This window comes from Prunus mume, linkage group LG2 (assembly GCF_029339155.1).
Source record: "Prunus mume cultivar Tortuosa linkage group LG2, ASM2933915v1, whole genome shotgun sequence".
Taxonomy (NCBI): domain Eukaryota; kingdom Viridiplantae; phylum Streptophyta; class Magnoliopsida; order Rosales; family Rosaceae; genus Prunus; species Prunus mume.
In genome coordinates this window covers 15,687,742-15,712,616 of record NC_142699.1, presented here as the reverse complement: position 1 = coordinate 15,712,616, position 24,875 = coordinate 15,687,742, and the positions used below count along the sequence as shown (strand labels likewise).

The 24,875-nt window shown below is 36.4% G+C and overlaps 2 protein-coding genes, 1 non-coding gene and 1 pseudogene across 3 annotated transcripts; 1 reads left to right on the top strand and 3 right to left on the bottom strand.

Annotated features, from left to right (window-relative positions):
• The first annotated feature begins 9 nt into the window (after positions 1 to 9).
• Positions 10 to 5,349, top strand: LOC148919719 (uncharacterized; annotated as a pseudogene).
• On the bottom strand, positions 480 to 588 carry LOC148919720 (small nucleolar RNA R71). The gene has a single exon (XR_016124822.1). It is a non-coding gene; the product is annotated as a small nucleolar RNA R71 (small nucleolar RNA).
• A 7,695-nt stretch (positions 5,350 to 13,044) lies between the features above and the next one.
• LOC103321113 (E3 ubiquitin-protein ligase) lies at positions 13,045 to 15,101 on the bottom strand. The gene has a single exon (XM_008222875.3). It carries the CDS (start codon positions 14,816 to 14,818, stop codon positions 13,439 to 13,441), a length of 1,380 nt encoding a protein of 459 aa, XP_008221097.2. The 5' UTR covers positions 14,819 to 15,101; the 3' UTR covers positions 13,045 to 13,438.
• Positions 15,102 to 15,705: 604 nt separating this feature from the next.
• Positions 15,706 to 22,776, bottom strand: LOC103321115 (uncharacterized). The gene is made up of 12 exons (XM_089044418.1): positions 22,445 to 22,776; positions 21,905 to 22,191; positions 21,612 to 21,806; positions 20,673 to 21,019; positions 19,899 to 20,190; positions 18,753 to 18,911; positions 17,356 to 17,721; positions 17,230 to 17,255; positions 17,020 to 17,040; positions 16,545 to 16,591; positions 16,332 to 16,455; positions 15,706 to 16,083 (listed from the first exon to the last, which is right to left on the bottom strand). The coding sequence occupies exons 1-12, from the start codon at positions 22,623 to 22,625 to the stop codon at positions 15,993 to 15,995; spliced, it is 2,136 nt and encodes a 711-aa protein (XP_088900544.1). The 5' UTR covers positions 22,626 to 22,776; the 3' UTR covers positions 15,706 to 15,992.
• Between the last annotated feature and the right edge of the window lie 2,099 nt (positions 22,777 to 24,875).

Sequence of the window (24,875 nt, the reverse complement as noted above, 5' to 3'; positions counted from 1 at the left end):
TCATCACAAATGGCTGAGAATAATAATAATAATAATGCATTGGAAGGCCCCCAAAATGATGAAGATAATCATAGTGTTCATAATGATGAGAATCATAGTGTTCATAATGATGAGAATCCACTTGTTAGGACATTACATGATTATTTGCATCCTGCTCGTACAAGTGTGCCATCTTGCATCATTTTTCCGTTGAATGGTCAAACTTTTGATTTTAAACCGGGCATGATACAACTTTTACCAACTTTTCATGGAATGGAATTTGAAAATCCATATTCACATGTGCGTGAGTTTGAGGAAGTTTGTGAAACTTTTCCAACACAAGGGTGTAGGCTTGATACAGTTTTGCTAAAACTTTTTCCATTTTCACTTGAAAGATAAAGCGAAAACTTGGCTTTATTCTCTAAGGCCAAGAACAATTGGAACATGGCTTGAAATGCAAACTGAATTTTTCAAGAAATTTTTCCCAATTCAAAAGACAAATTCTTTGAAAAGACAGATGACCACATTTTCTCAAAAAGATACTGAGTCTTTACCTCAAGCTTGGGAAAGATTTAAAGATTTGTTAATGTTATGTCCTCACCATGGTTTTGAAAGATGGAGGGTGGTAAGTCATTTTTATGATGGTTTAACACCTAAAGATCGACAATTTATTGAGATGATGTGCAATGGAAATTTTATGTATAAAGATCCTGAAGATGCTTTTGATTTTCTTGATGAAATTGCAGAGAAATCTCAGATTTGGAGCACTCCCAACACATTTGAGCCTAATTCCCAAAAGGCAAAATCTTCCATTAATCCTTCTAGCGGCGGTATTTATCACCTTAAGGAGGAAGATAGTCTCAAAGCTCAATTGGCAACAATGGCTAGGGAAGTTGAAACTCTAAAATCAAAATTGCCTCAAAAAGTTAATTCAATTGCAAGTCAAGAAATTTTTGAGATTTGTGAAGTTTGCGGGGTCATGGGACATGTAACAAAAGAGTGTCCAACACTTCCAGCTTTCAGAGAAATGTTGCATGATCAAGCAAACTTTGTGAATCAATTTAAAAAACCATCCACTTTTTCTGAAACTTATAATCCAGGATGGAGAAACCACCCAAATTTCAGTTGGAGAAATAATACTAATAATAATGTGCCTCAACAAAAATCTAATTCTTTTTATTATTCTCCACAGGTGGAAGGACAATCATCGTCATCAAATTTGGAAGATGTTATGAAGCAATTCATACAAAGCCAAACTGCCACAAATCAAAAGAATGCACAAGACATTGGTGAGATTAAGAGCACTCTTTCCAAACTCACTTCTTCACTGTCAATTCAAGAAAAGGGTAAATTTCCTTCTCAAGTCCAACCTAATCCACATGCACAGTTAGAGGTAAATACCCCTTCTTCTTCTTCTTCTTTGAATGAAAATAAGCATGAATATGTGAAGGCTATCACTACTCTTCGTAGTGGAAAAATAATTGGGAAATATGATTTAGTAACAATTGAAAATAAAAAGAATTCAGAAAAATCCAAAAATAATGAAAAAGAAAATAATGATTCTGAAATTGGTAAGTGCCCTTTTCCTGCTCCATTCCCACAAGCACTTAAGGTTGGAAAGAAAAATCAAAATCCTAAAATTTTGGAGGTTTTTAAACAAGTGAAAATCAATATACCTCTTTTGGATACTATAAAACAAATTCCTTCATATTCAAAATTTTTAAAGGATTTATGCACTATCAAAAGAAAGCACAATGTTGATAAGACCGCATTTTTAACTGAAAATGTAAGTGCAATTCTTCAAACTAATACTCCACCCAAGTACAAAGATCCAGGTTGTCCCACAATTTCTTGTATTATTGGAAATTTTATCATTGAACAAGCTTTATTGGATTTGGGTGCTAGTGTTAATTTGTTGCCTTACTCGGTTTATAAGCAATTGGGTCTTGGTGAATTAAAACCCACCTCAATAACATTGCAATTGGCTGACCGTTCAGTCAAAATCCCAAGAGGTATGGTGGAAGATGTGCTGGTTCAGGTAGACAAATTTTATTTTCCAGTTGATTTTATAGTTTTGGATACTGAACCAGTTGTGTATTCTAATTCTCAAATTCCTGTTATTCTTAGAAGACCATTTCTTGCTACATCTAATGCTCATATAAATTGCAGGAATGGACTTATGCAACTATCATTTGGGAACATGACATTGGAGCTCAACATATTCAACATATGCAAGCAGCCAGCAAACAATGAAGATGACAAAGAAGTTTATATGATCGAGACGATTGTTAAAAATTGCTTTAATTCTTCTTTTCCTTCTGATCCATTGCAAATTTGTTTAGTAAATGGGGATTGTAATTTTGCACAAGATTTTGAAGTACAATATCTTTGTTCTTTGTTGGATTCTACGCAGGTACAAGAACATAATGGTTGGATACCAAAATATGATGAGCTGCCAACTATGAGTGATGAGACAAAATCATCAAGAGAAGAAGCCCAAAAGTGTGAATTGAAGCCTCTTCCTACTGGACTTAAATATGCTTTTCTGGGAGAAGATGAGACCTATCCTGTGGTAATATCGTCTAAACTAGAGCTTTTGCATGAAGGTATGTTACTTAACGTTTTGAAAGATCATAGGACTGCTATTGGATGGACTTTATCTGATATTAAAGGTATTAGTCCTTTGGTTTGCACACATAAAATTTTTCTTGAAGAAGATGCTAAACCAATTAGGCAGGCTCAACGTAGACTTAACCCAACAATGAAAGAAGTTGTGCAAAAAGAAGTACTTAAACTTTGGGATGCAGGTATCATATATCCAATTTCTGATAGCAAATGGGTAAGTCCTACACAGGTTGTTCCCAAAAAATCAGGAGTCACAGTAGTTGAAAATGATAATGGAGAAATGGTACCAACTAGGGTCACTACTGGATGGAGAATGTGTATTGATTATCGTAAATTGAACTCAGTCACAAAAAAGGATCATTTTCCTTTACCATTTCTTGACCAAATTTTGGAAAGAGTTGCAGGGCATATGTATTATTGTTTTTTAGATGGTTATTCAGGATATTATCAAATTGAGATTTCATTAGAAGATCAAGAAAAAACAACTTTTACTTGCCCATTTGGAACTTTCGCTTTTAGAAAAATGCCTTTTGGTCTTTGCAATGCACCAGCTACATTCCAACGTTGCATGATAAGCATATTTAGTGACATGGTAGAAAAATATTTAGAAGTTTTCATGGATGATATTACTGTGTTTGGTGATTCATTTTCTGATTGTTTATCTAACTTGGAGAATGTTCTTATCAGGTGTAAGGAGAAAAATTTGGTGCTTAACTGGGAGAAATGCCAATTCATGGTCACATCTGGCATAGTACTTGGACACATTGTTTCTCACAAAGGAATTGAAGTAGATAAGTCAAAAATTGATTTAATTGCTAATCTGCCTATTCCTAAAACTGTTAAAGATATTAGATCTTTTTTAGGACATGCAGGTTTTTATCGGAGATTCATACAAAATTTTAGTGCAATTGCAAGGCCATTGAATAATCTCTTGGAGAAAGATGCTAATTTGATTGAATTATGCATGTCAAGAAGCATTTGAGAAATTGATTAAAATGCTAACATCAACTCCTGTAATGCAGCCCCCAGATTGGTCCATGCCGTTTGAAATAATGTGTGATGCTAGTGATGGTGCTATTGGTGCAGTGCTAGGCCAAAGAAAAGACAAGAAGAACTTTGAATAGTGCACAGAAAAATTACACTACAACTGAAAAAGAATTGCTTGCTGTAGTTTTTGCATTGGAAAAGTTTAGGTCATATATTTTGGGCTCACAAATTGTTGTTTTTACAGATTATTCGGCCTTGAAGTATTTATTGACAAAGAAGGAAGCCAAATCACGATTGATTAGATGGATTTTGCTTCTCCAAGAATTTGATCTTACAATCAAGGACAAGAAAGGAGTGGAGAATGTTGTTGCAGACCATCTTTCTAGGATATCTTTTGAGGAGCCTTATGAATATTTGCCTATAAAAGATTCATTTCCTGATGAACAATTGTTTAATGTTTCTACATTACCATGGTTTGCTAACATTGTGAATTTTCTTGCTACAGGTCTTTTTCCACCTCATTGGACCTCACAAGATAAAAAGAATTTATGGTTGAGGTGAGAAAATTCTTTTGGGATGACCCGTATCTCTTCAAATATTGTCCCGACCAGGTAATCCGTAGATGTGTTCCTGATGATGAAATATTTAGTGTCATATCTTTTTGTCATTCTGAGGCTTGTGGAGGTCACTTTTCTTCCAAAAAGACTTCGGCCAAAATTCTTCAATGTGGTTTTTATTGGCCTAGACTTTTTAAAGATGTGTATGAATTTTGCAAAACTTGTCCAAGTTGTCAAAAGTTGGGAAAAATTACTCGACGTAATATGATGTCTCTTAACCCAATTTTAATTATTGAAATTTTTGACTATTGGGGCATTGATTTTATGGGTCCTTTTCCTCCATCTTTTGGTTACTTATATATCCTTGTTGATGTGGATTATGTTTCAAAATGGGTTGAGGCCATACCATGTCGGAAGAATGATCATAAAACTGTTTTGAAATTTTTGAAAGAAAATGTATTGTCCAGGTTTGGTATTCCTAGAGCGGTCATCAGTGATGGAGGATCACATTTTTGCAACCGACCATTTGAAGCTTTGATGAAAAAATATGGGATAACCCATAAGATTTCCACTCCATACCATCCATAGACAAATGGCCAAGCAGAACTTTGCAAACAGGGAAATCAAGCAAATTTTGGAAAAGACGTTGAATCCAACCCGGAAGGATTGGTCATTGAGACTAACTGATGCCTTGTGGGCATATCGTACTGCATACAAATCACCTCTTGGTATGTCTCCATATAGGCTAGTTTATGGTAAACCTTGTCATTTACCTGTTGAATTAGAACATAAAGCATATTGGGCTATCAAATTGTTTAACTTTAGTCTTGGAGATGCAGGTACCTTGAGAAAACTCCAATTGAATGAACTTGAGGAAGTCAGGAATGATGCATATGAGAACTCACGAATTTACAAAGAACGTACTAAAGTTTTTCATGATAAAAATATTTTGAGGAAAAATTTTGAGCCTTCTCAACTTGTTCTTTTGTATAATTCTAGACTTCATTTGTTTCCTGGAAAATTAAGAACTAAATGGACAGGGCCTTTCATTGTTAAAAAAGTTTTCCCATATGGGACTGTTGAAGTTGAGGATCCCAAGAATGGAAATATTTTTAAGGTTAATGGCCAACGACTTAAACCTTACTTGGGGAGATGTGTTCCAGAAGATGAGACAGTTTCTTTGAACAAACCTGTTTACTAGGATTGATTGGACTTCCCTTATTCCATCTGTTGTATATAATTAGTTTAGAAATTTTTGTTCACTTGAAAAAAAAAAATTCGACATTTCTGTTTTTGTTTCGTTTTACACTAACACGTTGCAGGCTTTCACTTTGGATGTCAATTCTCAGGTAACGCTACCCTCTTCTTTTTATTATGCTTATATGTTTAAACATTGAGGACAATGTCAATCTTTGGTTGGGGGTGGAGAAGATGTGTTTATTGTATTATTTTCTTGTTGCAACATGTTAGTTTTCCTTTCATTTTTGTTTTTGTTTTTATTTTTTGGTTTGGTTTTGTTTTTGTATTTTGTTTTTGTTTATTTTTGTTTATTTTCGTCATTTATTTAAATTGTAAAAAAGAAAAATATTAAAAAAAACTGAAAAGTGTGAAGAAAAAAAATTGTTTATGAGGTTAGTGCACTGTGTTGTTTGTTTTTCACAGTCTGTCTGTGACAAGATTACATTGCACTTAGATTTATTTGATATTCATGAATGATTTTAAGATTGAGAACATATGAATTATATGATAATTATCCCACTTATGTGTCTTTTTCATTTATTTCTAGTTAGTGGATGATTCATGAGTTATACTTTGACAATTTACACAAGCACACTAACACCTTTTGTGGGGTATAAAGTTAAAAACCAATTGTGCTTAATCTTTTGTCTTTGGTAAACTTGGACGACCTTGCTTTTGACTCATCTTGGTTTATTATAAAAAAAAAAAAAAAGGTTCATGAAATAATAGTGTTCTACTCAAGCTTCTACTTAGTAACCGGGCCTCTTGCCTAATCAGCAGTGAGTGTTTGCGTCAAACGGTGAAGTTCTGGGTGTGAATAATTTTGTGTGGCTAGTTTAGTTTCGTAGCCTTTTTAACTCGAGTTAGTAAGCTCTTAGGGGTGTCTCTACACCTAGTGCCTTAAAGCCTTTTTGGTTTGAGAGTCGCTAGCCTAACACTCGCTATATGGGTTAATTAGAAAGCTTAATGGAGCTAAGCATTGCACAGCCCACATAAAGAAAAAAATAGTATATTAAAAATAAATAAAAATAAAAATAAAAACCTTGGTTTGTTTCTCGCAAGGGAGTTCAACAACTCTTGAGATCAAAAGGTTGGTGTGATTGGAATTTAGCTAATGCCACTCAATTGTGTTGGTTCACTTTACACCAAAGGAAACATGTGAAAATTTTGCTAGCTAATTATAAATGATTTGGGACTTCGAGGTGGGATTAACTTGAAATGTTAAATAAGTGTTCTCTCTTTTAACGTTGTTCATGAATTGAAAATTTGGACTTTGTGCTTTGTCCTTTTTGTTGGTGACAGATGTTGAAATTATTTTCCAAATTTTATTTTATTTCATGTTTCTGAATAATTGTGCTAGCCTCATACTTGATGTTTGTGGGTATCATCCCTGGAAACCCTCACGAGACTACAACTCGTCCTTTAGGGGTAACCTAAGGGTTTAAAGGCTTGTTGCATACGCTAAATGCAATCGTATCCCGCGAAAGTGGTTTAGCTGTTTTATTTGTTTTATTTGTTTTTTTTGTCATTTTTACTTAAATTTGAGTTTCTTTTAGTCGCTTGAATAGCTAGGGACTAGCAATAAGCTGGTTGGGGGTTGTGATGAGAGTCTCAAATTACATCTTTTTACTATTATTTTGGAGACTTTATGATATAATTTTGGCTTAATGAATATAATTTCACTTGTTGTTACATTTTATTCTCACCAACTGGATTTATGAATTTTCTATATTAATTTGGTGAACTTATTAGGTGAATTTATCTTATGTAGGAAGTTGGAAAGCCAAAAGATGAAGACATACATTTGTCCAAGTTCAAGCTAGGTGTGAAGAGAATTGCTGGCAGATTTAATTGAAGAATTGATTGTGGGATTATTGTGATTATAAAGAGAAGTAAAGAGGGAGAAGAGAAGACAAAACCGTTGAAGCTAAAGAGCCTATTTTATGTCATTCATAGCCATTTAACGCCCACTTACCTCACCATTATTTCTTTTCCACTAACTCTTCACCATCAACACATGTTTAATCCAATTAATCCCTCAATTAAACCCTTCATCACCCACCATGAATGTATTAACGTCCCACTCACCTCATTGACTACTATAAATCACCCATCAACTTATTTGGCAAGGGCACCCTTACAACAGATTTCTTTATCCATTTAGTTTATGTTTTCTTTTGTAATGAGTTGCTAGAACTCTAGCTAAGGCTAAATGGAATGTTCTTTGAGTAAGTTTGTGAATTGTTCTTTAATCCAATATACGGTATGAATTGCTAAATTCTTTTATTTTTGGTTGTTCAATATTTTCATATCCTTTTATTTTGATTGATGTTAAGTGCTATTATCTTTTCATGAGTTCAATTATATTTTTCTCATTGTTAAGAACTGACTTGGCATGCTTTTAAATTAAAAGAGTAGATATTAAGCAACTCCATTTTCTGAACAATCATTAATAAAAGATTACATTGAAAAATTAAATTGGTTTTAATTTCTTTATCTTCCTGTTAAAGTTTCTCAATGATGATTTTAATCGAGTTATAATTTGGATTAAAGAGCATGAAACATATTTTGTTTAAAGAATTGAACCTTGATGCCTCAGCATTTCCATTATTGATATTTCATTTTTAAACTCAATTTTCCACAACAATCAAATCAAATTACTTTTCCATTTTGCTTGTCACTTTTATTGTGGTACGTTTAATTATTTCTTTGTGTGCAGATATTTGCCTACCTGCTCCTTGAGGATACGATACTTGGACTTCCAAGATTATTACTACATGTGACTACTTGCACTTGGGTAGACGCAACAATGTTGTTGGAACCTTGAAACACAGCATTGTTGCATACTTTCTGCCAGAACTTTTGATTTAGAATGCTTGAAATATTAAGTTTCGGCTTGTTTTGTACACTTTGCTTGGTTGGAAATAATGGAATGGATGAATTGTTGGGGTTTGGAATGCATTCAGATAACAATTTCCAACTTGTTATGTACACTTTGCTTGGTTGAAATGCATGAATTATTGGAGATTTTAACGGGCTGGTTTGTAGTAGATGCAAGGTACATGCTGCCAATTTTTACAGGATCACAAAAGTGTTTGCCCTAGTGCCTATGCATTTTTTTTCTCCACAAAGCCCTCTTTATGTGATCTATGTTTTTTTTCTTTTCACAGCACCCCAACACATACACTCTCTTCAAATATTGCAGGGACTGGAAAGATTTTCCTTGATAGCATGATCTCCCTATTTTCTTTTCAAGATTGACACATGATATTGCTTGTGCATGATGCTTGTCAACAGCTTAGGGTCTCATCTAAGTGGCTTTGCTTGGTATAGTTACTGCTGAGAGGCTTAGTTTTGTAAAGAGAAACTTGCTTGTCTATTTTTTTTTTCAAAGAACATGGTTTGCAAAACAGAAGAAGATAAAAGCAAGGAAAGAATATGTGCAAAAGCTAAAAACAAAAGGATAAGTGCAAAAGCAACTCAACAGTAGTAAGGCTTTGAGCTACTTTGCATTGATGCATACTCCAATCAAATCAAGCCCCCAAGTATGAAAAATCCAAAGAGTATGCATGACTTGCAATAGCATGAAAGCTTGTGGCTTAGGTTGGCATGTATTTGGCATGTGTTGCACTAGGCTGCCATGCTCTGTAGAAATATTTAACAGAGCTACATCTGCTGCTTTACTTTCATGCGGCTCATAACCCAATTAATCAGAGAGAGATTTACGACTCTTATGAGAGGTTACGGCAGCTATCTCTCGATAATCTTGTTGACCTAAATGAAGCCCCCAAGTGGCGCTTTTCCTCATCACTCTTCAAGCTTCATGCCCGGTTAGTTTGACTGACAAGCTTGTTTTCCTCACTACTTCCAACAACAGAGAAAATTGGCTAATGCCAATATTCTTCAAATAAACTCTGTAATCTGCCACAATGTTGCTGATGCAAATTTCAACAAGCGCTTCTTCATCTTTCTCATCATAGCAATCCAACGCTAGGTCTCGGAATCTGCGCACAAAGTCCACGGGATCCTCTTCATGTTTTTGGCGAGTGTTGATGAGCTGAGTGGTAGTAACTCTTTCCTCATGCTGGAAATATTTTTTATAGAACCTACTTGCCAAATCCTCCTGAGAGCGGACAGAGCTTGGTGCCAAAGTTGTATACCATGTATAAGCACGGTCGATAAGGTTTTTTGAAAATTCTCAAAGCCGGAGATTATAATCACCAGCATGTGGTTCCAAGGTATCAATGAAACGGTTGACGTGCTCCTTCGGGCTCTCTTTCCTTCCGTTGAAAAGGACAAAGCTTGGTGCTTCGTAGCCTTTAGGATATGACTGCTAGAGTAAGCTTGATGGATACAGCGGCTGAGGAAGGTACTTTCAATCCTCTTAGCTTCGACTTAGTTCTTTTTCCAGCATAGCAATGACATCTTCTTAGGTGACAAAAGATGGTCCCTTTTGTTCGGACCCTTTCCGATGTGATGAGACTCCTCTTGTGGAAGTCTCTCGTTCTCTTTGCTTGACTTAGCAACTGAACTTTTCAGCTCTTTGATCGTGTCTGCCATCTCCTCTGGGTTTCCCCCATGGCATGGATGGCTGCAACAAGGTCTGAGAGGGTAAAAGCTCCCTCACTTGCATGTTCTTCTTCTTTAGATGTGTCATTTTGCCTTGATTCTGAATCACCATGGTCTGGCCTGTCTTGGGAAGATAATGGCCTAATCCCTATCAGAGTCTTCAATTTATATAGGGACTTTTTCTTGCAGCTACAAATGGACTGGGCTGCCGTAAGGAGCAAACTGAAGAAAATATTTCATGTGTCTGAGTTCAAAGATCAGACCCCAAAATGTTTCAAAAGGATAGTAAAGTCTTAGGAATCACCTTGGTTACCTTTACCAACAAAAATAATGGCTGCTTACAGATAAATTCTTAGTGCTTACAGGTAAAATCTTAGCTTGGCATGAGAGGCTTATGGCATGGGAGCAAAGTTGCCATGAGTTTAGCACTAAAGAGAAAATTAAGTGTTCATAGGGGAAAGATGGAGCATTATGGTAGGAGAGAAAAGGGTTTTACAGAAAGATTTGGTTAAGAATGAGGGAAAGAGAAAAAAGAGTAGCTTGAGTTCTTTTCCGATAGCTTGACAAAGGTTCTGTCAAGTGTTAGAACAGCCTGCCAAAAAGGAAAACTAAGGAAAAAGAAGATGAGCTAAGCATGAAAATTGCTGGTTTTGAAAGTAAGAGAGGAAGCTTGCTCTCTGGTTGTGGATGATGTTTGTTGGATAGAAGAGGCCATATTTATAGCCGTTGGGAGTCATTCTTTCCCAAGAAATCCTAATGGCTTCTATCCCATTTTTTCAAGTCTTTCACTTCCTTTCTCCCCTCATCCCTTCAATCATCCTATTTTGGTGAAATCTATTCTGCTCCTTTGCACAAAATTAGGGATTTGGGGAGCTAAAGGTCCCTTTCCCGCAGCTGTCCTAGTGAAGAATTCCTATTTTCAGATATTCCCTTTCCTCTCTTTCCTTTCCTCCTTCATAGTCAGATATGATGAAGGAAAGAAATTGGTATACATGCTGGTTCAAATTGTGGCTCCTTGCATGCCCATATCTTTTGGTTCGTTGGGTGTTTCTTGCTTGAAACTTGTTCCTTCCCACGTGCTGGAGCCTCCCAGCAGCTCTGCACACATGACCTTTGAATTTTCACTCGTGGCTTTGTTTTCTATCAAGTTGTTAGGGTTTTGCTGTCTCTTTGTCCTAATTGTATGACAAAATGTTGATCTATCAAATAAATTGGCTAACTTTATCAAGTGTTTGGCTATTTTTTGTTTGGAGTGATAGGCTATTCTTTTCTCTTCTGTGCTCACCCACATGTTTGGGCCTATGAAATGGGCTTGAGTCCAAGCTCCTAAGCAACCATGGACTTCCATTTCTCGTCTCTCAACTGCCTCATGACAATTTATTACCATCCATACCACAACCCACTCAAGCAAGCCCCGGGTATTTGAGTGGCTTGGGGCCCACTTAAGCTTGTGGCGTGATTGGGTGCGGAATAATAATTCCTTGCTTGGCGTGGCATGTCGCTTGGCGTGCTTTAATTTTATCGTCCTTGAAGAGGGACACAGTGCTTAGTTTAGCATGGACTTGTATTTTATAATATTATTTCAGTCCTTAGCATGACAAATTATTTATTTACTATGACACGTAGACTATGACTTGTATATGATGAGCCTTCGTGTACTCCAATATGTGATTTTTCCTAATACAGTATTGTATTGGATCGAAAACTTTTTTGGGCCCAACCATAAACTTTTTTGGGCCTCAACAGATAGCTTCAATGATTATAACTAGTAAAAGTGCTTTAATCTGTCTTAAATAGATTCTAACTAGCAAAAGTGCTTTAATCTGTCTTAAATTGAATGTTATTGTTATTCCCACCATACATCTTTAATTTTAATTAATTAAGTTTGTTCTATTTTTGTTTTGATTTTTTTATTGTGTCATGTTCTAAACTACTTTAATTAATCAGAGATAAGATATTCAAATCCCAACACAAGAGAATGAACACACTGCACTAATCGACTACCCTAATTCACATAGGCTAGCCTATGTACCATGTTCTCCGCTGTAGTGATCATTTGCATTTTGCATACAGTAAGTGATTGAGTAAAAGAAGGATCTAGGGTTTTCTAGTAACGCTTGTCCGCTATGCCAAATTTCCAATTGACATGCACATGCCGGCAGTGGAGAAGCTTTGACTTATTAAGGGGATGTTTGTCAAACTATCGTCCTTCAGTTTTGACTTATTTGGTCTTTTAACTTGTGTTTCTCTCCTAACTTTTCCCAAATAGAATTCAAATTTTATGTCTTCTCTACTGGAGGGCATGGCTGGAACGGGCAGGTGATAGCTCTTCCATTGTCCTGTCCTATAGGAAGAAAAGAAAAGAAAAGTAAAAAAAGCAATAAGCCTAACAAACATTTATAGTTTGATGGTGATTGAAAATGAGGAATTCTAAAATAAAATTTTCGTATTTATTTCTAATTAATAAAGACGTGTTTCGAAGAGTTTTTTTTTTTTTTTTTTTTGAGAGAGAACGAAATTTAATTGACGCATTATTACAAATCAAATTATATGTGTAAGTAATATCGTGGACACCAAATTCATCTATGGACCAAATCTGTGTCTCAAATCAAATGATATGTTTTATTTGTCAAAGAACATAAATTCAATAATTTGGGTTTCCTCGTAAATGAGTTATCAAACCTGAATCAGATTAGGTTGCGTTGATTGCGCTTAAAGGGAAATTGGCCCCCAATGCATGTATATGGATCGACAATGTTGACTAGGATGTTGAATCTATGCGGAATTGGAAAACTAGATTTCGGAGTCTTTTTAAGTTGAAGAAGATATTTTAGGCAGACATGGTACCTAATCTTGTAAACCTAAAAAACCTAGAGGGTCCTACCACATGATTCTTGTTTCACGTTCGAAGTTTATATGGTTGAACAGGACATGTTAAAAAAGGAAACTTTATTAGCAGGGCCTCGTAATTGAAATGATTAAGAGTAATTACCCTTACACTTGAGGTATTGTGTTCGAATTCTCATTCCTCCAATTACCGCTTGGCTGGCCATATATGTATATGGTAATTTTGTCTTGCAAGGTTAAATTATGTTGCAAACACTGATGCTTATGTATTGGCAAGAGAGAAGAAAAACATCACTTTTATGTTGCTTGATGAACAACACAAAAACATCACTCTTTCCTTCATATATATGACACTAAACATTATTTGTAAACATCCACATATGTCCAGAAAACATCCACATATGTCCTGTCCTGGAAAACATTCATTCCTACACACACACACAACTGATACACAGCATACCTGGAGCTGGAGCTGGAGCTCGAGGAGGTGCATGCCCTTTGTTGATTCAAGGTACCGTACGAGGACTGATTCATGACTCATGAGAGCTTTTATTTAATTGTTTATTTATATATGAGATGATGACGGACGGACGGACGGATGGATGGGTGGATGTGTGTATAGAGTGAGTGAGTGTCTACTTGACAAGGCCCAAGTTGAGGATGCCCCAGGAAGTTTGTGGCCATGATCTGTCTCTTGCCTTCATGAGCAGCACTCTTGCCCAAGCAATCCATCCTTCCCAAGACATCCTCTTGTCCCAAGCACTCCCCCATTCCAACATCAGAGTCAGCCCTCTCTCTGCCTCTCTCTCTGCCTCCTCAAACTTTGCTTTTGTCAAATAAACCTGAGCCAACACCACGTGTGGCTCCCCAATAAAAGGGTTTCTCTCAACACACGACCTCAACAGAACCACCGTCGCTTCCTCATCATCAGCTCCTCTACCATCATCAACAATCTCTCTCTTAGACGACGACGACATACCACAAACAGCTTCCCAGTACAAATCCCTTGCAGCTAATTGCTCCTTGTCATCCAGAACCCTTGTGCACTTGTCGAAAACTGGTGGCACCACCAGCTCAATATCTTCATCTCTAGATTTGTCCAACTTGTCTCCAGTTGCAGTAGCACTAGTAATTTTCCTCTCTTGAACAAAAATCGCTTCCTCTCTCACGATCAGAGTGTATATTGCAGCCATTCTTGACATGGAATTCATCCAAAGCCCTGGCTTGCCATCGCCAGGCCACAGAGCTGCGTAGTTGTTGCCCTTAAACTCAAGGCGGCCATCTATGTTATCAAACAGCTCGTCCTGGAAACCAAAAAGTTGGTCACTGAAATCTGCTATTGTCATCATAAGAAACACTGCAACTACCCTCCTTGAGACCAAGACATCTTCCCCGGTCTTTATGTGCTTCACTGTAATCCCATTAGCAGGAACAAGAGTTTGCACTTTCTTCCTCCAACTCCAAGGCGCTGCTGAGTGATCCTCCTGAATCTGATCCTGATTATTAGAATTAGAATTAGTGGCAGGGGCAGCAAGCGATACCTCAGATTGTTTGAGATGTTCAACGAGCTCCGAGTCTGTGTAGTGGAACAAAAGGTCATCGTGAATTAGAGACTGTCTTGGGACGATACAGAACAAGTGAATCAAGCGTTCTGCAGCATCCCCAACATGGCTGCGGACCACTTCACGGCCTGTTGAGGGATCAAATATGGCGAGGTTGACATAGGAATTGGAATAAGCAGAGTGAAAGAGGCCGCAAAGGCAGACAGAATCTTGGGCTTTCCATATCTTGAGAATGCGGTATATGTCAACCAGGTGTTCAAGAAAGGTGCCATGCTTGTGCCAGCACTCACCTGCTCCAACTGAGCGCAGCACACCCACAAGTGAAGGCAAATTCTCGTCGATCGCCTCCAGCTCGCCACGGAGGAAGGGGCGGGCCGAGTCTAAGAGCCTTTGCAGGTACTCCCGGCTGCTGCTCTCCGACTCCGAAGAAGATCGAAGCGATGAAGATGGCATTATTGCTGCTGCTCCTCAATTCTATAAATTTGATTGGATAATCTAAATTCTTTCTAATCAGCAATCAAGCCAAGGGAAAAGCTACAATACAGCAAGAGAGAGAGACGTAAAAAGATTCGGTTCTTGTGAAAGCTCTGTTGTTGGGAAGAGATAAGAGATAAGGTTTTGTTTTGTTTTATGGTAGTTCTGTTCTGTTTTGTTACTTTGCTTGTCGGGATTTACGCCTTAGCTTTTGTAGATGACTATGTAGTTTGGGAAAGGGGATAATGTTGTTTTGCTATTCGTGCTACTTCACATATGGTGTTGGTGACATAAATTACAAACACTTACTTGTAATCGGGATATCACTGTTTTGCTGTTATCTGCTAATAATATGACGACGCGTGAAATAATTATCTCACGTGCCATTGCGTCATTGACCGAAATAGCAAGAAGTGATATTCCAAACACCTTCAACCCTCATTCAATCCTCACTCAAAATAAATATAAAATATAAAAAAAGCCAATTATATATAAATTTAAACTTTAGAGAGGTTGCAAGGATAACTCACCCTCACAACTCGGGTTTGTTGAGGATTAAGGGGACTGGTAGGTAAGAGGATTATTTTTTTCATTTTTTTGGGTCAGAAAGAGAAGATTATTCCATGCAACCGAAACATACACCGAGGGAGGGTTGAACTGGAAATGAAATGTTTGCACTTAGAATATAAAGCTCATTTCACCTTCTTCTGTTCAGTTGAACGTTTAATTTCTTATGGCTCTCTCTCCTCCTATAAGTATGTATGATTAACTGACCTGATCCAACCTTGCTAGTTTTTGAAAATGGTTGCTTTGCTTGTGTAGTTGGATTGGCACACGCAGAAACATTTCCCTATAGTTGGTCGTTATTTCCGTCTAATAATGTCACATTCAACTTTTACCCATAAAAAAAAGTCACATTCAACAGAGAAATGCAAAGATTCTCCAATGTAGGCCTGTAAATAGGTCGGAGGAGATGGAGCGGAGCACTTGAAATTCCACTCAGCCCGAGTATAAATTTTTTTTGACCCGATCTGATTCGAAATCCAATTAGATTCCAACGTCACCATACCGGACCCAAAAAAGAAAAAAGAAAAGTGTTTTTGTGACGTGAATCCTATATTATTTGCACCACATCCTCCTAGGAGCAGTCTAATTAATTCAGCCCAGATCCTTGGGCAGGAACCACATCCAGAGCCTTCATAATGAAGGTATATATGAAGGCATCTTCTTGAAGCTTCTCAAATCTGCACCAAACAAACAAGAATGAGGAAGAAACACAAATTAGTTCCTTACAGAGAATGCATGGAAATACTTCAGACTTCAACGATCTTTAGGGCCATAGAGTTCTAGCTGTTTTTAATTATAAGCAATTGTTCTTCTCACCTTTGTAAAATTGTGACTTGCATTTACGTCTAAAATGAACGGATAATAAAATTTTATTTAAAATGAATAATCCACTCTGTTTCAGAAATAACAGCCAAAAGAAATTTACCTCCCCGACTTTGAAGAATGGCCAGCACCAAATTCACATTTAAACATAATGATGTTTTTATCAGTCTTCATATCCCTTAGTTTTGCAACAAATTTAGCAGGTTCTGAATACATCACCCGTGGATCTGTTGCAATAAACCAGTGTCTCAAATGGAATGCCAGGAGAAAAAAAGCATTATCAGATATGAAATTGTAATTCTCCTCTTTCCATTACACAGCTGAGTCTCATCCATGGGATCAGCCACCAACATCCAATAAGCCCTACCCATGAAGTCCTCTAAACATAATGATTTGACTTAAACATACAAATGTGTTGAACAGTGCTCAGTTGCTGTTGGAGAATAAAAGTATTTCTAACTAGGATTCTACGCGAGTATTTGTTTAGCAGTGTAAAGTAACTTCCTCGTGTAAGTGATTTCATTTGATTTACTTTCTTTCTGTGATTAGGCTTAGACTCTATTTAAAACCTTCTACGGTTAAAGTTAAGATCAAAGTATTACATTCTCACCCTACTTTTTCAACATGGTACAATATGACTTAATCTTTTTAAACAGGGTTCCTTTTTTCCAGACCGCAAGACTTCCGATAGATTTTAATTATATACACAATGCAATTATCTGACAATTTCCTATGTCAAGATAATAACGAACTATATTGTGGAGCAGCAATCCCTGCAATTCTGTGCCTACCATTTGGCAATGAGCCTTAACCTGCATTTCAAGATATATGAATGAAATTGCAAATTGCAGTAAAGCAAAAGTACTTGTGATTACTTGTGCAACTACCATTTAGACCATATCAGTATACAAGAAATGGACTTGGATCATAAAGATCAAATGGATATAATTAGTTGATGCCCTTAGAATCACATGCAAGCTACGGCATCCAAGAAAATTCACCAATCATACACATAGCAAGAGTATTTCTGCATTCATCACAAACAATTTTACTAGGGAATTTCTTCTTCATTTCTTTCATCTTGTTAATGCTTCAACATAAGAATCTCGTGAGGAAAAGAAAAATACCTCCCACTCTGAAGTTGTGAGAGGGATAGTTGGATCAAGCATTGTCGTCAGAACATCAACAAAGGGCACTACAGCAACAGCAGCCTTGAACAAATCAGGCCTCATATTAAGAACAGCACCAATAAGCAATCCACCTGCACTCCCTCCATCAATGCATAATCTTGCTTTTGAACAGTACTTCTTTTCTATCAAATACTCAGCACAAGCAATAAAATCGGTAAAAGTATTTTTCTTCTTTAGTAACTTTCCATTCTCATACCACTGCCTCCCCATTTCACCACCCCCACGAATGTGAGCTGTAGCATAAATAAAACCATGATCCAGCAAAGACAGCCTGGAAGCTTTAAAACTGGGATCCATGCAGGCCTGTTGACAAGATAAGGCTCTGAGTCATTGAGAGAGAAATGAATACAAGTGAAGAAGAAAAAAATCCCAATGGCTTGATATTGCCTCCTGCAGCATTTTACATGAGCTAGACTAAAGTCTATCTTGACAAAAGTCAGCAAGTTGTTACACCAGAGTGATTAGAGCAAAGCCAGAAGAGTAATCCGACATTAAGAAGTTCAAGGTTCTGAAAAGCATAATATGTGGCTTTATTTAGGATCTTCATTTTGTTTTTGTAGGAAACAATAATCTTACTGAAAAAATAAGTTATAAAACAGGGTAGACAAGAAATCCATCAGAAACGCAGAAACAAAAACCTTAAAAAGCACCTTCTCCCAAGATGTTGGCTTTAAGTAGGACTTTAACGCTTTTTCTCACCAAGAAATTAGGATTCTAAAGATTTTCACAAACCTGTAGAAGAAAGACGCCAAAAGGACCACTGACAAACTTCAACGTATTTGCACAAGAATTACTGAGCTGTGATCAGAATTAGGCATCCTAGGCCAGAGACAAAATTTTACATGCTAATTACTAATCCAAACGGATGCTATAAGGCTATAACAAGAAAACTTGTAAGCTTCTTAAGAAGACATCTGATGTTCATATATTAAAAAAGGCAGACAAAAAGCCATGGGAATCAGGACTCATCTCTTGACTCCTGATTCTTTCGAGGTGTATGGCTTTAATGTTGTCGAAAAGGAAGATTAGAGCAGTTACATATAAAATTCAGAAACATATCTTTCTGCCAATCTCTAGTACTAATAACGCAGGGAATGACTGCAATCACAACAATGGCTCTGGTTACATATCTTTAAGGGCTTCAGATTTCAGGGCTGTACTTTGAAAAATTGACCAATTAGAAGTTCTCAAGGGGTATTTTGAAACATCTCGCAAATTTTCTGTAAGACATGCTTCTCAATGTAATCACATTTGGAATATAATGATTGCAGTAAAAACAAAAAAATATAAATATATCACTCGTGCCTAGTTTAATCTATGAATCCTTTTGTTACCTCATAGGAGCCATAGCCATAGAGTAGCAATGGATCTGATCCATCAAGTTTTATGAGATCCTTCCTGTAAACAATTGATATTGGAATCTGAGTACCATCTGAAGCACTAGCCCATTTCCTTTCAGTAACATAATTTGATGCTTCAAAACCTCCCAAAACCTGAGAAACAAAATTGACAACAATGCTTCTGAATTACAATATTGAAATTTGTGTCTAATTTGACAGTAAGAAAAAGGCAACACTTGACCAGGCGTCAAATAACTAAGGAAGATGCCATACAACCCAACTTTTTTGCCAACTCTCTCATGCACGAGGTTCTGTGATATCATGGATCTCATTCCATGCAAGACAATTGGGGGGACAGAAAACAAAGCAGACAAAATTGGGGAAAAAGTCAAGGGTAAAGCATTTTCCAATAATGTAATCAATACAGAAGTGACTACTGTATATGAAATGGAAATGAAAATGTGTAAAAGCTCCACTTTAAATATTTAACTTTGAAAACCAAAATAGTCCTTCTACACAGTAAATAAACTTCCTGCGGTTGGAACTTCATTGCTATTTCCCCCACAAAATCTCACATCATCATACTAATAAGAAACCCAATTGCATACCCATCTTTTTTCAGAAAAAAAAAAAAAAACTATGTTGTGTAAAGTTCATACAATTTTGAACAATGACCGTACTGAACCAACTTATGTTCTTTCTTTTAGCTTCCTTATACAAACTACAATTTCTTGGTTGGTATAGTATATGGAGTATTCGAAAATGAAAGAGAACAAAAATATAAGAACGAGATAATATGAGTGAATATTATGATCATGTCATGCAAAACCAGCATTCTCCCTAGACCTACAATAAACTTCACATTAGTAAACAGATATGACCATTAAAGAAGGTAACATTTTCACACAACACACACACACATACACTCATGCACACGCAAAAACACATTTACACACACATACACACACAAAGGAACCCTGAGGCCAGGTATATATATTAAAGGTAATAAACGAAATCTTAATTTCCAAAATAAAATAAAGTATAAATTCAACTGTTGCAAGTTGAACCAATAACATTCCTATAAGGAGAGTTAAATAACACACAATAGCAAGCTTTGAAATGCCAATAAAAACGACTTACTGTTTCGATCTTCTTCAAAACAGAAATGCCCGTCTTCATATCATAATCATATACAGATGGAGGCGTTTTCATTGAGCTATAAGAAAATCTTAAAATTCTGGAAGAAAATTCTGATTCTGATCGACCCACAGAGTATGTGGGATCCAAAAAATTAACAGCTTGACCACTGTGAAGGCTTTTAAGCGGTTGTCCAACATCTGGAAGGTGATGGATAGTGACTTTTGGTAGACCCTCTTCACGCTCATATACAACAAGGTGATCACTAAAAAGTTGTATATCCTGAATTTTTACACTGAAGAAAATTCTAATTAGTATGCTTAAAATAAGAAAGAAAATGTGCTTGCTAAAAATAGTGAAGGTCAAAAAATTGCCAAAGATATTTCACGCCCTGAGAAAAATTCTAGAATGAATATGCAAATGCATAAGCAGCAATTGGACAATATGGCATGGAGGACTGAATAACACATCTAACTCCGTCCATTGTTATATCTCTCTTATTTACAGTTAAAAGAGCACATCAAAGGAACATAGCTAGAGAAAGGCTCCAGAAAAAAGTTCAGTTTCATTTCTAGAAAATGTATTGCAAATCACATTTAGATATAAAATGTTTTCAATCATGCATATCACATTCAATTTACACTTAAGCTGATAATGCCACAACTAGGACATAAGACATAATATTCCATAGTTCTTAAAATTTTTTTAAATGACAAGTCAATTCATGAACATTTTAAGGTCATGAATGAGGATGCGACTACCAAATTTGATGATTACCTTTCCCTGTGTGGAAGAAGAACAGTAGTTTCAGATGTATTTTCCAGTGGACAAGCAATTACTTCAGAATTAAAATATTTGTCACTTCTCCTCATTATAAAAAAATGATTTCCTCGATGACTAACAAATGTATTAATGCCATTTACACGAGGTGTCAGAACCACAAGCCCATCTTCAAGCTTTGCAATGTCAAGGTAAAAGCTGAATCTTGTAATTTTACTTTTAGATCCAACAAATAAGAATTTTTTGCTCTCAGAAGCTTGAAGGTCAAGAGAAAACATATCATCCTTTTCATGATAGAGGCACGAGTCACATGACTGTTCTGTTTCCAACTTATGTAACCATGCCTATTAAAAAGAAAACACGCTATAAGCTAAACAAAAAGGATTAAGCAGCACTTCACTCATAAAAGTAAACGATCGAACAGAAGCATGTAAAAGTTCTCTTCTGTGTGAGTGAGCCAGACAGGGGTAAAGCATGACCTCCTGGCTCACTGCAACAAGACAAACCAGCAAGAAAACAGAAGGGACTTGTACAGAAATATAGGAGGATGCATCCTAACGAGGCATTGTCACCAGTTCTCATGAAAAATTATGTAATCATTTGTATTCTCACGTAAAAGCATGGGACTGTGGTCATTGAGCACAATATCTAATAGTCAACGAAAATAAACACAGGAGAGCCTCATACATAGGATGTAAACAAATGGGGGGAAGCATGGTAACAGAACAACTGGTAAGTTGCTAAATTCTAATATTTACCTAAACATGAAGATCTTCAACACCAATACAATAGCTAAATATCATATAATGCTCTCCAGTCCTTGAATAATGACAACTCAAAAATTAATGGCACAAAGAATTGAACATGCAGGCGAAGTGGGTGTGTGAAACATGCCATGACATGAGAAGCAGAGGGCTTGAAGCAGTAGAATCAAACCTTGTCAGGCCGGAGAGTTTCATCCATTGTAATATAAACTAAAGCCTCATCACCAGCCCATGCAAGATAGGATGTTGCATTAACTAGAGGCAGTCCCACAGGAGCACCTGTCTCAGCATCAATGACATGAATTGTATAAATTTCATTTCCTTTGGTGTCTTCTGTATATGCCACCAATTTATTATTTGGACTAACCTGAAGAAGCAATTACAACAAAGTGGAGAACTTTGTATAATCAAACAAGAAACCACTGCAATATCTGTTATAATCATATACACCATTGTTGTGGTTACCTTAAAAGCACCAATGCTATAATAGTCATGATTTTGAGCCTTAATATTCTCATCCAAGATTACATGCTCGGGAGCATCAGGTCCGGTGGGCATTGTATCGTATACATTTAGTGGGGCCTCAGCCTCAAAGTTGGGTATTAAGCGGCGACAATGCTGAACATATTCCTTACCCTTCAAAGTCCTTTGATAGTAATAGTAGGGGCCTTGTCGTTCAGGTGCAGATATATCATCCTCCTTGATCCTCCCCCTCATCTCAGCGTACAGTTCATCTTCAAATTTCTTAGTTCCTAATGTAAATAAATAAATTAAAAATAAAATTACATTGCTTTGCTACTGAAGTTAGAAACAAGCAAACAAAATCAAAAAACAAAATAATTGCATTTTATTTATAAGAACATGTGTGTGTTGGTTAAAGGCTGTTGAATGAAGATCAAATCAAAGTCGAAATACAGACAATTAATAGTTGAATACAAGTAACAAAGACAAATGAGACGGGAAACGAAGGGATAGGATGGAAAGAATAGATAGGTAGATACCTACCGGACATGAGGAATTGGGTGTAAGCGTTCTCTTGTTGAAGGTAAGAGAGGACGTCGGGGTTGGAGCGAGAGTCGTCTCGAAGCCAATAGTAGTTGTCCACTCTCACGTCTCCGAACATCTCCATCTTATGCTCCACCTTCTTCGCCATCGGAGGGGGAAGGGGAGGCTCACTCTGGCTCATCCTCACTGATGCTGCTGCTGCTTCTGATGATGACGATGACGCTAGGACAGTGATGGATGCAGAGGCACCAATTGACGACAATAAAACTGCTGGAAGGTACACAAGCTGCTGAACCAGGTTAAGAAAGCTCACACCCCTGCTGGCCCTTATGGCTCGGGATTCTCATCACCATTCTCATCTTTGCTATATATAATAATTAATAATAGGCTAGTAATTAAACCTTTTGTCAGTGAACTAATTTAATTGCTTATTTTTATAATCCATTTATTGCAATGCAACCCAGGATTTCACAAACTCTCATCAATTCTCAAAAATGGCATCTGTACTGTACAAATTATGAATGATACATTGGGATTGGGTGGGTGCAATGCAAGCCCTTTTGATTTGCCTTATCTTGTGTTTGCATGATATGAGGATGAGTTCAGAATTTATTTTGTAGTGAATGAGACCTCAACATTTGAATGTTCGGAGGGAGGGAAGGGCCAACTCTCAACTCAACTAGAAAAGCGAAAAATGGTATTGTCGTTTTGCACCCTTCGATAACATCCATTTTGACATGTATTTATTTTAAGGCTTATTTATTGTAGTGCTCCTAAAACTTCGGTCAAATTTTATTTCACTCTCCTAAAGTTAAGATAACCCACTTAATCTCTTTGACCGTGATTTCGTATTTCACTTTGCTCCCACCATTATCTCCATTAATAACTTTGTTAGTTTTGATGTTCTGCCATGGCTATTTTAGTCTTTTTATCAAATGTAATTACTTGTTTAATTTTTTTAAAAAAAAAGAGAAAATTAATAATTAAAGAAGTTATATATTAAAAATAAAAAGATAAAAACTACCCAGATCCAACTCTGGCTAAAAATCCATATCCTCCCCAAACCCACCCACACCCCCCACCGGCCATACACACCCAATCCCCAAAGATTATGAGCCTGAATTTGGCATCCATTGCAATTGGTGTCATTCCCCTACAGAGGAATTAGGAGGAATTGACTAACTAAAAAATTAAAAACTTTTTTAATGGCAGAGTTTCTCTCTCCGTTGGGGTGGGGTGGCTATTGAGGTCGAGGAAGTTCAGGGGGCAGCTGGGTATACGGTGTTGGTTTCAGATGATTGGGGGTCGGGGGAGTGTGGATGGCTTGGGTGATTGTTTGGTGGATGGGTTGGTAGGTTGTGGCTCGGGGCTTAGATGATTTTTTGGGGGCCTGAGTGTGGTTGGCTTGGTGATGGTTTGGTGGGTTGTGGCTGGGGTGTGGGGGTGTGCAGGTGTGGGTGGTGCAATAAGGAAGATGGTGGTTACTGGACAAAGGGTGGAGCTGCGCTGTTTGCTTAATGTTTTTATTTATTTTTTTAAATATGTTGTTTTGTTTTTTTCTTAATCCTTTATTATTCTTTTGTTTTCATTTTCTTTTGTTAATTTATTACAAATTTTTATTTGGGTACGATTATTTTAATTTATTTTAATTTATTTTTAAAGCATAGTGAAGAAAGATTTTTATTTATTAATTTTTTTAATAAAATAGTTAATTACATTATTTTATATTTAATTCAATTTAAACAAAAAAAAGTGGGCTATTCATATGACACATCATTGCTTGTGATAAAAAGACTAAAACACCACTGTCACGTCATCAAACTGACAGAGTTATTAATGGAGATAATGGTTGGGAGTAAAATGGAATACAAAATCATGGTCAGTGGGGTTAAGTGGCCCACTTTAACTTTTGTGAGGTAAAGTGAGATTTCAAGTTTCAAAAGGTACTACAGTAAATAAGCCTTTATTTTAAGTAAAATTTATAACATTATGCTCGGGTTTTCATCGAACACGTAGTACATTTATGTATAGTTAGATGGCTAATCAAATATCCCCTGACCAATTTTCGAAAAAAAGATGGCTAAACAATTTTGACATTCTATTAGTTATTCATATCGCTCATTTGTCCTTGAAATTTTGTAACTTAATACAAACTTGTAATTAAATTACTCATTTGTTTTTCAACGAGCTATAATTTGCTGCTCCAAAAAATTAAAAATGACAATTACTTAGAGCCCGTCTGGTAATGTTTTCAGAGAGCATTTTCAGAGAATGTTTTCATAGAATGAAAACAAGAAAAAAAATGAAAAAGTAGTAATATGTGAAAATGACAAAAACAGTGAAAATGTATGTAACTTTAATTAAAATGCATAATGTTTTTTTTAATACAACATTATGTAATCAATATGTGAGTTTCAAAAAAAAAAATATA

Excerpts from the sequence above, each read along its gene's own strand:
- LOC103321113 (XM_008222875.3), bottom strand. The coding sequence starts at position 14,818 with ATGCCATCTTCATCGCTTCGATCTTCTTCGGAGTCGGAGAGCAGCAGC.
- LOC103321115 (XM_089044418.1), bottom strand. The coding sequence starts at position 22,625 with ATGAGCCAGAGTGAGCCTCCCCTTCCCCCTCCGATGGCGAAGAAGGTG. Across the intron at positions 16,592-17,019 it reads TTAAGGCTCATTGCCAAATG|GGCTTATTGGATGTTGGTGG; the intron begins GTAGGCACAGAA and ends CTTCATGGGTAG. Across the intron at positions 16,456-16,544 it reads CATGGATGAGACTCAGCTGT|ATCCACGGGTGATGTATTCA; the intron begins GTAATGGAAAGA and ends TTATTGCAACAG.